This window comes from Polypterus senegalus, chromosome 4, assembly GCF_016835505.1.
Source record: "Polypterus senegalus isolate Bchr_013 chromosome 4, ASM1683550v1, whole genome shotgun sequence".
In the NCBI taxonomy this organism is placed as follows: Eukaryota; Metazoa; Chordata; class Cladistia; order Polypteriformes; family Polypteridae; genus Polypterus; species Polypterus senegalus.
This window is the reverse complement of record NC_053157.1, coordinates 73563402-73577155: the sequence shown is the minus strand read 5'-3', so window position 1 is coordinate 73577155 and position 13754 is coordinate 73563402. Positions and strand designations below refer to the sequence as shown.

General features: G+C 36.8%; 1 protein-coding gene across 2 annotated transcripts in view; it reads right to left on the bottom strand.

Annotated features, from left to right (window-relative positions):
• cep135 (centrosomal protein 135) overlaps positions 1–13754 on the bottom strand; it is a 75342-nt gene that overhangs the window by 19614 nt on the left and 41974 nt on the right. For both annotated transcript variants that reach the window (XM_039750887.1, XM_039750886.1), the window contains exons 15-20: positions 13224–13375; positions 11615–11730; positions 9191–9345; positions 8723–8778; positions 8196–8364; positions 3811–3921 (exon numbers count right to left, since the gene is read on the bottom strand). In XM_039750887.1, coding sequence (XP_039606821.1) covers positions 3811–3921; positions 8196–8364; positions 8723–8778; positions 9191–9345; positions 11615–11730; positions 13224–13375 — 759 coding nt within the window. The remainder of the gene's footprint in view (positions 1–3810; positions 3922–8195; positions 8365–8722; positions 8779–9190; positions 9346–11614; positions 11731–13223; positions 13376–13754) is intronic.

The window sequence follows — 13754 nt, the reverse complement described above, 5'->3', positions numbered from 1 at the left end:
AAAATAATTACAGTTAATGAAATGAATGAAAACGCCGTTACAGTAAGCTCCTGGAGTTAGTCTCTAACCGGTTGTTCAAATGAGAGTTTATAAAGCAAAAATGTTTAGTTATCTCAGCCTTTAAAAAACAGGCGGCTCCGTACAGAGAGAGGCCGTTTCGAAACAGTAGGCATTTCACAAGTAGGTCCTTTCTGCAGGTAGTTCAGAATATACTTATTATGTCAGAGTTAATGCACCATCGGCCTGCACTTTAAAGTCACTCCTGAATATTCTCAGAGTAGAGGCCGCTGTTTGAATTTTCAGACGCCGAGACAAAAACTACTTGATTGGAATACCCGTTTCGGTATGAAAAACTACCCTCGTGTGCTTCCTTATAAAGCTCCGTTTAAATGCACAAGTGCATTTACAGAGTTTTCCTTTGTAAAAAGGCTCCTAGGTGATAGAAATGAGCTAAGCAAAAAATTAAAAAATCACTGACCACAGCAAATCCAAAAACACACGTGGAATCAGTCTCTCTTGAGCGGTGTGGTGTTACTTTTAAAAATAACTTCATTATATTATACTTACACTATAACACGTTTTTAGGTTACTCATTTTGTAAGGGACGGCAGACATGGGCTGGCATCTCGACATGTACAGGACATGGTTCATTACTCAACCAGGAGGACAGTGTAATTAAGGAAATTAGGGATTTGCTCTTTTTTAGTAACTGTTTTGTCTGATTTTAGACAACCGCCAGGAAAATAAACCCTAAAATTAAGCTCTGTATAAATGTGAACATGTTTGGTATCAGCCACCAATCACCCCCAGGCTAGATATTTTAGACGTCTCAAACATGATTTAAAAGGGAACTGCGGCATACGTCTGTGTGATTTTTACAAGGCTTATATATCAAAATATATTTAAAAGGGGATGAAAAAAGGTTTTAGACCAATTTTAAAGCATCTCTCTAGGTGCTGTGAATCGCGCCCCATCCTTTCCTCCCTACTCTACCGTCTCCGGGTTGTGAAGCGCACCCCCCATCACCACTTTAGCTTCAGGCGAGCACCGCATGTATTTGGAAAATGTCCTCCGTATTCGTGGCTTGCCAATGTGTCTTTACCTTTTCCCAGAATGACGGCACGTTGAAGGCAATCTAACTGTTAGACCTATAAATGTCTAAAAAATAAAATCTAAGTTTGGGGAAATACTTTTTATACACAGAGGATAGCTTTTTTTAAAAAAAGCCATTTAAAAAGGGTGCTGTTGCCTATTTAACTGTGTGATTTTTACAAGGCTTATATCAAAATATATTTAAATGGGGATGGAAAAAAGGTTTTAGACCAATTTTAAAGCATCACTCTTTATAGAGTTAAATATTGGAAGTGCTTTATGTTAATGTTTACCAATCATTTGAACCAGAATATATTTAAATGGGGATGAAAAAAGGTTTTAGAACAATTTTAAAGCATCTCTCTTTATAAAGCGGTATTTTGGAAGTGCTTTATGTTTGCCAATCATTTGAACCAGACAAGCCACGCTCGTTGCACCGCGTCTTTGGAATGTCTCCTAAAAACATCCGTTGTTTTACAAGCTGCATTCCACAAGGTAAGGCAATTTTTCACATCGGACGCAGACTGTTGCCTAGGTGCTGTGAATCGCTCCCCTCCTTTCCCCCCTAACCGGTCACACAAACACCTGCCATCTCTGGGCTGTGAAGCGCATTTCTGTATCCCCGGAAGTCTGATCTGTTTAAGGCTATGGCTCTAAGATTCAAGGGACAAATGCCAGCGTGGTTTCGAATCCCACTTCTGGTAAATATTTGTGCTCCGTTCACTCTGGGATTATCTGAATACAATTCTAACTTTTAGAAAACTATTCGCCGTGCTTTCGCGATCTGTTTCCTTAGGGGCAGCTGATTATTTAAAATGGGAGATGATGGATGGAACAGGGCGTTTTTAAAGATATACAAAATATACATCCGAGGCTAGCGTCTCTCTGTTGCCTATTATTTAACTGTGCGGGTGATTTTTAAATCCCTTAACTTTAAAAGTTACACACATAACTTGTTCTCCCGGACTGAGCAGCTGCGCAAACGTGCGAGCTTCATGCGCGCTCCCGTTCCGGGTTAGGGTGGGGGATTGACAAGCATGCGCTCGCATGCAAGGGGGTGGGGGTTGTTTCTGTCAGCAGATCTCCGGCCTCATACAGTTTGCAGCTATAGACGCGTGCCTGTGCGCAGGGCCGTGCAGGGGCGGCTGTCCGGCTCTCTCTGTCTACACAAAGCCTGTCATTTTTGAGAGAGAGCAGGGGCTGCTTGATTTCTGTGAGGTGGGAAGCTTGAATCACCGCTAAGGCTGCTTTTTACTGCAGAATCTGTCTGTGAGATGGAAAAAAAGCAGCTTGACTTAGTTTGAAGCAAAGATGAGATGTTTTAACTGCGTGTTCATCTTAAAATCGTAGAAAGAACAAAATGCTTTGCTTTTTATACCGGCCTTTCAGAACTGGCAGGGACGTGTGGGAGACTGGGAAGTGTAGACACAGAGCCGGCAAATCGTCTTTCGAACCTTGACTGCAGGTGTGCTTGGAGCTTCAGCCTGAGAATCTCATGCAGAGGCTGTCTCAGCTCTCACGCATCAACTGTGTAGAGTGAGTGAAGGGACAGCTTGTCAGTGCAGAGAATGTCTGGGGGCTTGACTTAGATAAAAAAAAAAAAACGGTTTACAAGTGCTAAACTAAGGTTTAGATCTTTAAAGTCGTAGATTATTTTAAATAGATAGATACAGGAGTTCTTACCCAAACCATAGAGGCAGGCAGCTCTGCCCCTTCAAACGCTTGTGCGTGTGTCTTCGAGAGAAGCGGGGCACCAACAGGTCTGTAACTGGCCTGGATTTGTCAGGACATACCCGTTCAAGGAGGGGGGCTGCTCTTGACAGTTAAGCGGGTGGCTGTGGGATGAGTTCAAACAGGGGTCAGACATCCATCAAATTCCCCTTGACAGTTTCCTGAGCCAATCAGGTGCCAGAGGGGGGGTGCTAGGTCACGTGGGGGGAGATGTGACGTCAGCAGGGGGTGGGACTTCCGGTATTGCTTCAATGGGGGCGGGACTTCTGGTACGACGTCATAAGGGGGCGGGGCTTAAGGGTCATAAATCATTGTGACAGAAGCCGCATGCATATTACTACTAGTATCTTTAACCATTTAATGTTAAACAGACGTCATGCATTTATAATATACTAGCAAAATACCAGCGCTTCGCAGCGGAGAAGTAGTGTGTTAAAGCAGCAATGAAAAAGAAAAGGAAACATTTTGAAAATAACGTAACATGATTGTCAATGTAATTGTTTTGTCACTGTTGTGAGTGATGAGTGTTGCTGTCATATATATATATATATTTACACACACACATATATATATATATATATATATATATATATATATGTATATATATATATATATATATATATATATATATATATATATATATATATATATGTATGATTAACATAATAATAATACTGCCATTTTATTATACAAACAATAGTGAAGAATTTGATAAACATCTTGTTTGATAATTTTAAAATGGGCAAAAAAGAATCTGCAAAAAATCTTCAAAATGTAAACATATAAAAGAGGTGAAGACTTTATCCTTATTTGAACTTTAATAATTGTTTAGTGTACAGTACAAGCAAGCATCTGGCAATGTTTATGTTTTTTGTTCAATCAAATAATTTAAAGGATTTTGACAGTGTAAAATATCACAATATAAAGTGAAAAAATACAAAGCTATCCTAAGTGGCTATTTTTAGAAAGAAAAAAAAATTAGATTACCTTCAATGCCATTAAATTTTGTATTCTGGCAACTTCAGTAATGTAGGTCTGAACTCTTAATTTCAGCTCATCTTTTTCATGCATAGCTTCTTCCATCTCTGTACGAATTCTCTGCAATTTCACAAAATAAATAAAAATCAATAAATAAAAAGATCTGTTATCCTTCTATGGGCTCTAGACAGACAAGTTTGGGAATAGACTCTGAAAATTTACAAAAACTTTACATCACTTCAAAGCTCGGAATGGAATTAGAATCATATGAATGCAAGAACCATGAGTTGTCACTTTGTAGCTTAATATACATGCAAGTTTATAGGTCTTAATTTTTAACTTATAAAGTCATCTTTGATACAGGGCTACTCATGAACTGCTTAGTCTGTACTTGCTAGGGCTGGGTAGTGGCACTAATGCCCCAGTTCAATTAGATTTCATTTTCACAGTATCCCGATTTGATCTGATATCAATTTCATCTTGATTGAATTGGCATGCATTGATATATTTGTAGTGTTGGCTTTTTAAAGAGATCACTTACCCAAGCACAGAGAACATTAATATAATGTGACAAATCTAACAGGTTTCTACATGACATTTAAGAAGAAATACTTGATTAGTAATGAACAATTAACATCAGTATTTGGAAGATGTGGAACAAAATATCACTGCTCCAAATAAAAAAAAAAAAACCCACTCATTTAAAATTCATCATAATTAAACTAACTGTGGACCACCAGGTGGCGCTCTTGCCACCCAAACCAAACACTTTATTTTTATTTCCCCTGTTTCCCACCTGTACAGCATTGTCACAGGCACAGTCCAGCACTAAAAACTCTTCTTTCTCTTGCTTTGCCTCCACTCCTCCTATTTGTGTTCTCCCACCTGACTCTGGCTCTTGCAGTAGTGGATGCTGGCTCCTTTTATAAGGCACCCGGAAGTGCTCCGGGTGCTCATTGACCTATTCTGGCAGGACTTCTGGGTGTGCCGGAAGTGTTGCAACCAAGGGCTTAGCAGCAGCTGCAGCACCCCCTGGTGGTGCCCATGAAACACCAACAGGGCTGCTCAGGATAAGTTTCCTCCCCCAGTGCTACCAGCGTGGAGGCGTCCTGGCCAGAAAAGGGCTCCAGCCGTACGCCACATAACATATGTATCACCACATCAGAGTCCATACATATTAGGGTGACTCCTTGTTTTAATACAATGCAATGGCATCTACTTTATAAAACATCTATATCACCTTGCAAATATTATTCTAATAAAATACATTACTTCAATAACCTATTCATGTGCTATTAATCTCCATGTAGACATCCTTAAACTAAACTGTTAACCAAATTTATCCCCCTATTGGACATTTAGAATAATCTTAAATTAGTCAAAATTAAAGATACAGCGGGAAGACTTGTCTTTGTATAGTTCAACAAGTTACACATATCTTCAGTTGCTTGTTGCAACAGTCTCAATTAGTTTTCGAAAATTTGTCTTTACACTTCCTCCTCAAATAAAAAGGAAACATTTTAAAATGAGGATCTAGAACTGATGCTTGTTGACAGTGACATTGGATGAATGGAACATAAAAGAAAAAGAAGCAGCCATCGTGACTGACAATGCCAGTAATATGATTCGTACAGTGCAGGTTATAGAGATATTGGTGTCGGCTACTTTGTGCACAAGCTCCCTTTGGTATCACAGGATGCTCTGAAAATTCCAAAAACAGCTTTTTTTTAACGTATTAATATGTGATTGTGAAGTAGAAATCTGATGTCCTTAAAGTTCAGCTGTCGCAGGTTAGGGCTGCTGTCTCCAGTGACCTGAGAGACGTGGTAATGCTTTGCTCTTCATAAAGCCTTGTTTGCTTTCTGGTTGGAAAAGCACCCAGCAGTTCAAAAACCTGGATGATTTGTGGAAAACCCTAATTTTCAACAATACTGTAGGTTTCATATTTTTAGATAAAAACTGCTATGTAAAGGATGAAAGCTGCTGGGTTTAAAAGGTAACACAGTTTTATTGTGCTTCATCATACACATTGATCTCATACAATGTAAATTAAAGTAACGTGACTTTCCACATATAAAGATGTGAATTTAGCATTAAAATAATGCAGGTTTAAATTTTATGATGTGGATGAAATTAAAGTATAATATCTTGTTGAAAAAGTAACACCCAAACTGTGCTGCAGTTGGGCGCAATAAAATTAACATTTGCAATCAATACACAGTTACTAGCATTTTAAATGGACATCAAGAAATAAGTGTCAAGTTTCATTGAGATTTATTGACCCATTATATTTAAAGCTTAACAGCCTGGTATACAGACAAATATCCATTCCAAATGTGGTCCATGCTGACTCAACATCATCCGCTCCTAAAAATGTGACTTGTTACACATTCAGGCTTTGAATCTTCTGTTCCACCTTATCCCAAAGGTGCTCAGCTTTCCTGAGATTTGGGAATAGTGCTGTTCATTAGAGTAAACCGTTATCAATGAAACTTTCATAAAACCATATTGTGGCATGACATGTCACCCAGCTGCAATAATTCATTTGAAAAGTGTTGACTGTGTCTATATGGTGATGACCATGGTTAGTAAAAATACTTACCTATGTTGTGGCATTAAATTAGTTAATTAAGGAATTAATAGGGCAAATGCATATCAAGAAGCCAGTCCCACAGAATAAGGTTACCACCAATAATCTGAACTATTGACTCACTGTAGGACACATTCATGTTGTATATAATAAATGATCATACCATTTGCAAGCTGCAGCAGAAACTGAGCTTTGTCAGAAGCAGTAACATTTTGTCAATCCTTAACAGGTTAGGTGATCACGTGACTACTTTCAATTCTTACCTTACAGGATTGTAAGCGACCATGGGACTCTGCCCCAGTAACCCATTTGCTCCAAAACATTTTCAGAGATGTCTTGCTCCATGCCAATTTTAAAATAGCTGTGGTCTTTCTGTTAGTCTGGTCATTCACAACTGACCTGTCAAATTAGCATGATCTATAGACAGATCACTTGTTAAATCTTTTTTGCTTATTATACCAATCTCAGTAACTGTAGAGAATGTACTGGATGACATACCTAGGAAGGCAGATGTTTTTGAAATTCTAGAACTACCACATTTGGCATGAACAGTTACAACATGGCCAAAGTAGACTGCATTATGTCACTTTGCCTATTTTAATGTGCAAATACACATCATGGGTCAGGACTATGTGCGCTCTCTCTCTCTATATTATATATATATATATATATATATATATATATATATATATATATCTATATATATATATCTCTATATATATCTCTATATATATATATCTCTATATATATCTATATCTCTATCTATATCTATATCTACACACATACACACACATATATACACTAGGCAAAAAAAGAAACGTCCTCTGACTTTCAACTGTTTTTACTTTCAGTAAACTTAATGTGTAAATATTTGTATGAACACTATAAGAGTCAACACCATAAGACATAAACTAAAAATGTTTCACAATGTGTCCCTGAATGAAGAGAGGCTCAAATTCAAAAGTACCAGTCAGTATCTGGTGTGGCCACCAGCTGCTTGAAGTACTGCAGTGCATCTCCTCCTCATGGACTGGACCAGATTTGTCAGTGAGATGTCTCACAGTGCGGACATGGCAATTTATTGCCCTAGCCACATCAGCAGACCTCATGCCTCCCTGCAGCATGCCTAATGCACGTTCACGCAGATGAGCAGGGACCCTGGGCATCTTTCTTTGGGTGTTTTTCACAGTCGGTAGACAAGTCTCTTTAGTGTCCTGCGTTTTTAGAACTGTGACCTTAAATACCTACTTTCTGTAAGCTGTTAAGGTCTTAACGACCATTCCACAGGTGCATGTTAATTAATTTATTATGGTTAATTGAACATGCATGGAAAACATTGTTTAAACCCTTTACAATGAAGATCTGTAAAGTTATTTGGATTTTTAAAACATTATTGTTGAAATACACAGTCCTGAAAAAGGGACGTTTCTTTTTTTGCTGAGTATATGAGTGTATATATATAGTTAGTTGTGATCAAACGACTGGCTGTTTGGAGGAGCACATGCACTTAATAGAGCAGACAATAAATGTAAATACCTATGGTATATTGTATTTCGTGCCAGTAATTCATTTATGATTGATTTATGAGATATAGCCTCAAAGTAAAATATTTCTGAACTTTAAATGTAATCATTGCTAACTAAAGATACAAAGTATACACATTATACACCTTACAGCTGTGTATTATTGGTGACCAATTACTGATAGAACATCTAACCTTATATTGTTGTTTGGATTATTCTTCAAATGTCATATGTATAGGTGTGGAACTCTCAATACCTCATTACATTTAAGAACAACTAACCTGATTTTCCATGCTCATTGTAGCCAAATCATCCTGCAACCTCCGATTTTCCCTGAGTGTTATTTCTCGGAAACTACCAACATCTGAAAGTTCCTTATGTACTGCATCAAGCTGGCGCCTCAAACTGGCAATCTCTCTGAGACGGTCATTTAGTGAATCTTTGAATTGACTAGAAGCAAATAGAAAAATGATTTTTCATTAGTTTATTTTAAAATGCCAGAATTGCTTCAAATAGGTTATAAGGCTGCAAGGCTGGACAGTTGGCATAAAAAAACATTTTTAATAATGAGGTATGTATGTATGTATGTATGTATGTATGTATGTATGTATGTATGTATGTATGTATGTGGCAATGACTTTTCATGTCCATCTCCTCATTGTTGAGTTCACTACTTCTACTGGCATCTTTCTAATTAGAATGGAAACAAAACAATATATTCTGTACACATGACAATGACTCTATAAACCTATAATGGCCCTATGTCACTCTAAATACAATAACACGCAACACTGATATTGATACTTACTCAATTAAGGATTCCAACTCAGAAACCTTGTGTTGATTATCAGAAAGCATTTTCTCCTAAATAACAAAAACATTAAAATTAAGAGGATTATTTGAAACAGGTCCCCCCCCTAATTTATATTAGAACCACTTAATCCTGTTAAGTCTGACAGAGAATTAAGCCTTTTCCTGGCAGCACTGGGTACAAAACATGAACCAAACCTGGATGGGGTAGCAGTCACAGTGCAACCCCATGCTCCAGTTCAAGTTGAGATTTGATTTAAATAAATAAATACAATTTTATATATAGAGCATACTCTGCAAAAACAGTACTTTATCTATTCACATAGCCAATAATAAACTTAGGGGTCTAAAATACATTAACAAAATATCAGTTCCGGAAATTGTACTTTCAGACGAAGACCTTTATTTTAAACTGAGGTGTCGTAAAGTTACCCAAGAATATTGTTAAAAATAACTGAGTGCTAACTTTGGTAGCAATGGTTTCCTCCAGAAATGCTATTTTCTCAGTCTTCTTATCAACTGTTTCTTGAAGATGGTCTTTTTCCTTGTCAAGGACTTCAATAGTCTTCCTCAGCAGGTTAATATTCTCGTTTTGTGATGACTCATGTCTAGCTAGATTATCTTAACGAGAAATAAACAAATTATTCATTATCAGATCATATAAAAGTACAAAAAGAAATGGCCAATGCTAATTTATATACAGGTGCAATGTAAGCAACTACTATATAATTAACAATCACGAATGCGGATGGTCTGTCACCTGTGCACTTAGGTGAGAAACGCCCACATCGCAAATCGCCCTAAGAACCGCTTCAGCCACAAAACCACCACGCCCCCTCACCAAGCCGTGAGCACAATTATTTTAAAACTGGGCTTTGACAGGAGCTGTGGACCCACTATACCATACACGTGAAAATTCACAGAGAGTTATAGCGCGGGTTATTAACCGAATGCTAGCAACTGGCACCCTGACGCTCGTGGGCAGTCGTGGCTTTGTCTCGAGAGAGGTAAACAAAGTGTGGTGTTCTAGCACGTGAGCCGTATTCCAAGCAAAATTTTTCGTGTCCAAACAGGACTTATACCAAGTTGGACTTATTCCAAAGCAGACGTATACCGAGGTACCACTGTATTAGCAATAATGGTATCAAATACTAGAAATTAGAACCAATAAGATAAACAGAGGTTTTTAAGACCTTGAGCATTCTTTTTGCTTTGATTGCATAACCAACATTCAGTTCTCAGCTCTAACAAAGCTTCGAACTGGCAGTCTAAATGAATTAAATATACAGAACAATTCTTTATACAAAAACAGACTAGTCTTCCAGAGATATTTTTCCTTCCACATTAGTGCAAGTACGGAGAGGTGGCTCTGAGGCTAAGGATCTGCGCTGGCATCCCAAATGTTGCTGGTTCGAATCCCCCGTCACTGCCAAAAGAGATGCTACTCTGCTGGGCCCTTGAGCAAGGCTCTTAACCTTCAATTGCTCCAGGGGCGTTGTACAATGGCAGACCCTGCGCTCTGACCCCAAGGAGTATGCGAAAAGATGCATTTCACTGCGTGTTGTCCTGTATAACTATGTACGTGACAAATAAATAAAGAATCCTCTTTAATAAAACCCCTGTGAGCATCCAGGTGTCCGTGTGTGTGTGTCTTCTGGTAAAGTGCGCATGGCACCGTGGAAGCACACACACACTGGAAGCTGGGCACACAGTGAATGGCATAAACGCGGCCGTGCATGATAAGAAAATAAAGGACATCATTGCTAGGGAGAGAGCTGATTGGGTTGTCGTGGCCTCGCACATAAAATCTGTTGCAGGGGAGACGCCACACATACTGCCCCGCGCATGTTTACTAACAACATGCCACCCAAAAAAAAAAGGACACGTCAAGTAGGACAAAAGACAGACACTCAAATCGTATATAAGCAACATCTCCTGGAAGAACGGTCAGCTCAGCAAGTAAACATCAACAAAAGAAAGGCTGAAAGACAAAGAAAAATACGAGCAAATAGATCGATTGAAGAAAAAGAAAATGAGCGTCAGAATATTCCCCTTATTGATTTAGCTCCATCCTCTATTAATTTACCCTTTACCTTAAGAAGGTGACAATTTCCAATTACATTAGCCTTTGCCATAACAATTAATAAAGCTCAAGGGCAAACATTAGAAAAAGTTGGCATTTACTTGCCAAAACCAGTTCAGCCATGGTCAGATATATGTTTCATTATCAAGACTTAGAAGTTTTATAGATGTTGTTGTCAACGTTGTAGCTGGTCCTGAACAAAGCAAACTGTTGCCAAACTCAAAGAGTATTTACAAAAAATGTTGTCTATAATGAAATTTTATAGAAAAATTTCATGAGGTAAAAAAATAAAAACTCTTTCCTAAATATCTTCTTCAGATATTGTGTATTACAGATTGTTACAAAGTTTTACACTAAGGCAATATTAATTATACTTACTGTATTGTCATATACATTTCTATTTTATTTTTATTATTATTTTACTTTAGGCTTCCTGCAAAAATATTTTTAACAAAAAAAAAAAAAATAAGAAAACAAACAGAATGAGGTCAAGGTCCCTTACCATTTAATATAGACTGTTCCTAATAATGTTTATGCAATACTGTTCTGGCACCCGTTATTGTAACGGGCTTAGTGTCTAGTTATTATTATAAAGAATTATCTTTATAGTGTCCGAAGACATCTTTCAGTATTTCAGACTAGATGTGCCGTAAACAAGGAGGACATACTAAAAGGCATAGCAATCTTAAATTTATGGGTAATGAAAACAGTTTTCAATAATCAACTGAACAAATACATATTAATTTATTAATTACACATTTTACACATTTCTGTGATTCATGTTTTTTTTTATTTTGTTTTTTTTACCTATCTGAACTTTAAGTTCACTTATTTGATCTTCAGCATTCTGAAGTTCAATGACTTTTCCAGAGAGACGGTGCTGGACATCAGAAAGAGACTGCTCAGTTTGCTCTTTTAATAACCTGAGGCATAAAAATCAAAAACAACATTTCATCCAATAATCATAAAAATTTCAAAATAAGTAAGGTATTCATTTTAAATTAGAAATTAAGTCTTTAAATGACAAATGAATCATTATAAACAGACAAATGAGTATGCATGAAAGACTAGGTGTACAAAAAAAATAGTTGAACATGTTACATGAGACAAAACAAAGAATCCTTGCATTTATTTGTGACACGTATGAGAAATGTAAACAATGATTATAATGCTAAATGGAAAAGGCAAGAAAATTATATAAAAACTGACAAATGACAGAAACACAGTAATCAAACTAACTTCAACAACTTATTTAATAAATCAATTTAATCTTGGGTTTGTTTCATGTTTACACTTACCAGTCTAACTTTGCTGTAAAATATGAGAAAAATCTATGACAGGCTCATTAATTAAAATGGAGAGAATGGATACTAATCCTGGAAGGCAAGGAGGACTATTAGTAAAGCGAGGCTACAATCTTACTCCGCCGTATTACAAAGTTGTTTGTGTATGTTGCAAAAAACCCACAACTATATCAAAAGCAATGTTAAAAAAAAAAATACCCCACACAACCATACCCAGGTGTGTCCTTTTTCAAATAAATCACATATTTCCATGTTGTCTGCTTTCATTTATTAAAGAGCGAAATATTTGTTAAATATGCAATTTTAAACGAGCAGGGCATTACAGCAGAGCAAATCTGCTTTTATCCAAGATCTTATGCCACATTGCATATAGTGAGAGTTCCAGACATTTTTAAATGATGTATAGTTGTCTATGATTGGTTACTTTTACTAAACTTCATAGCCATGCATAAAAGACAGGAAGTCCATTGCTTATGCACTAGTTAGCCTATATGCTTTTTAACGTATTGTTATGCACATGATTCTGTAACAGCGCATGTGGATTGCTTTGGTTGATGTGCAATAAGACTTGAACTTTGTACTATGGAAATGTCTACTACAGAAAAGACATACAGTTGAGGTCGTCCTAGAAAACTTAAAGAATGCCAATGATACACAATATGAAAACCTTGAATCATGATTTTGACTTGATTGAGAAAGATACAATTGCTGATGAACTCAATGCTATGCTTGAGTTGTAAATACTGTTTAGTAGGACTTTGAAGCATTGTGACATGTAATTTTACAGTTCAAAAGTTATGGGATCAATTACAATATATGGACACAGTATGCTGTTTGTTCTTCCTATGTTAGTTTTCTGAGCAGTGCTCTGCCAGTTTCTACATCTTTGTATACCCACTCACAAAGTTTCCCCACTGAATGTCACTGAATCATACCATGCAATCTTTCACAGGGGACTGCTTATGCTACGCCACTCTACTCCTCAGTATTCAGTGTTTTCTAATAATAATTACTTTTCAACTAAATCATTGACATGTGTTTGAAGCTCCTAAATAAAACAATCTATTTGCAATGTATCGATAACAGGTAAAATCCTAAATATTCACACTAACCTGAGCGAACTTAATTCCATTTTGTAATGAGTAGCTTCATCTGCTGTTTGAGCCAGTTTACTTGATTGAGACCTAATTTCATCTTGAAATGCGGATTTGTTGAGCTTCAGTGTTGTCAATTCACAATTGAGATGATATTTTGCTTTTTCCAGCTGAAAATACATTACATACAAAGACACATTCAAAAATAAAATAATTTCGTCTCTAGGAATAAGAAAAAAAATCCTATATTAAACACAGAATAAAATTTGCAAATTCTGGAAAATGCACATTGGGGAAAAAAAACATGTTCTGCTGTTTTCCTAAATAATACATAACATAATAGACATATTGTTTAAAATAATTTTTTTGTCGTGGTACTTAAGTCAGAATCTTGTTGTTAAACATATCAATTACTTAATTAAATGACAGTAAAAGTCTAAAATTAGTGTTTAGTTAGTATTCATTTATAAGGTGTGATGGTCTGAAATACACAAGCTGCATTGAAACTAAGCCATTCTGTCTGAAAAACTGCTTTAGTCTAAAGTCCTC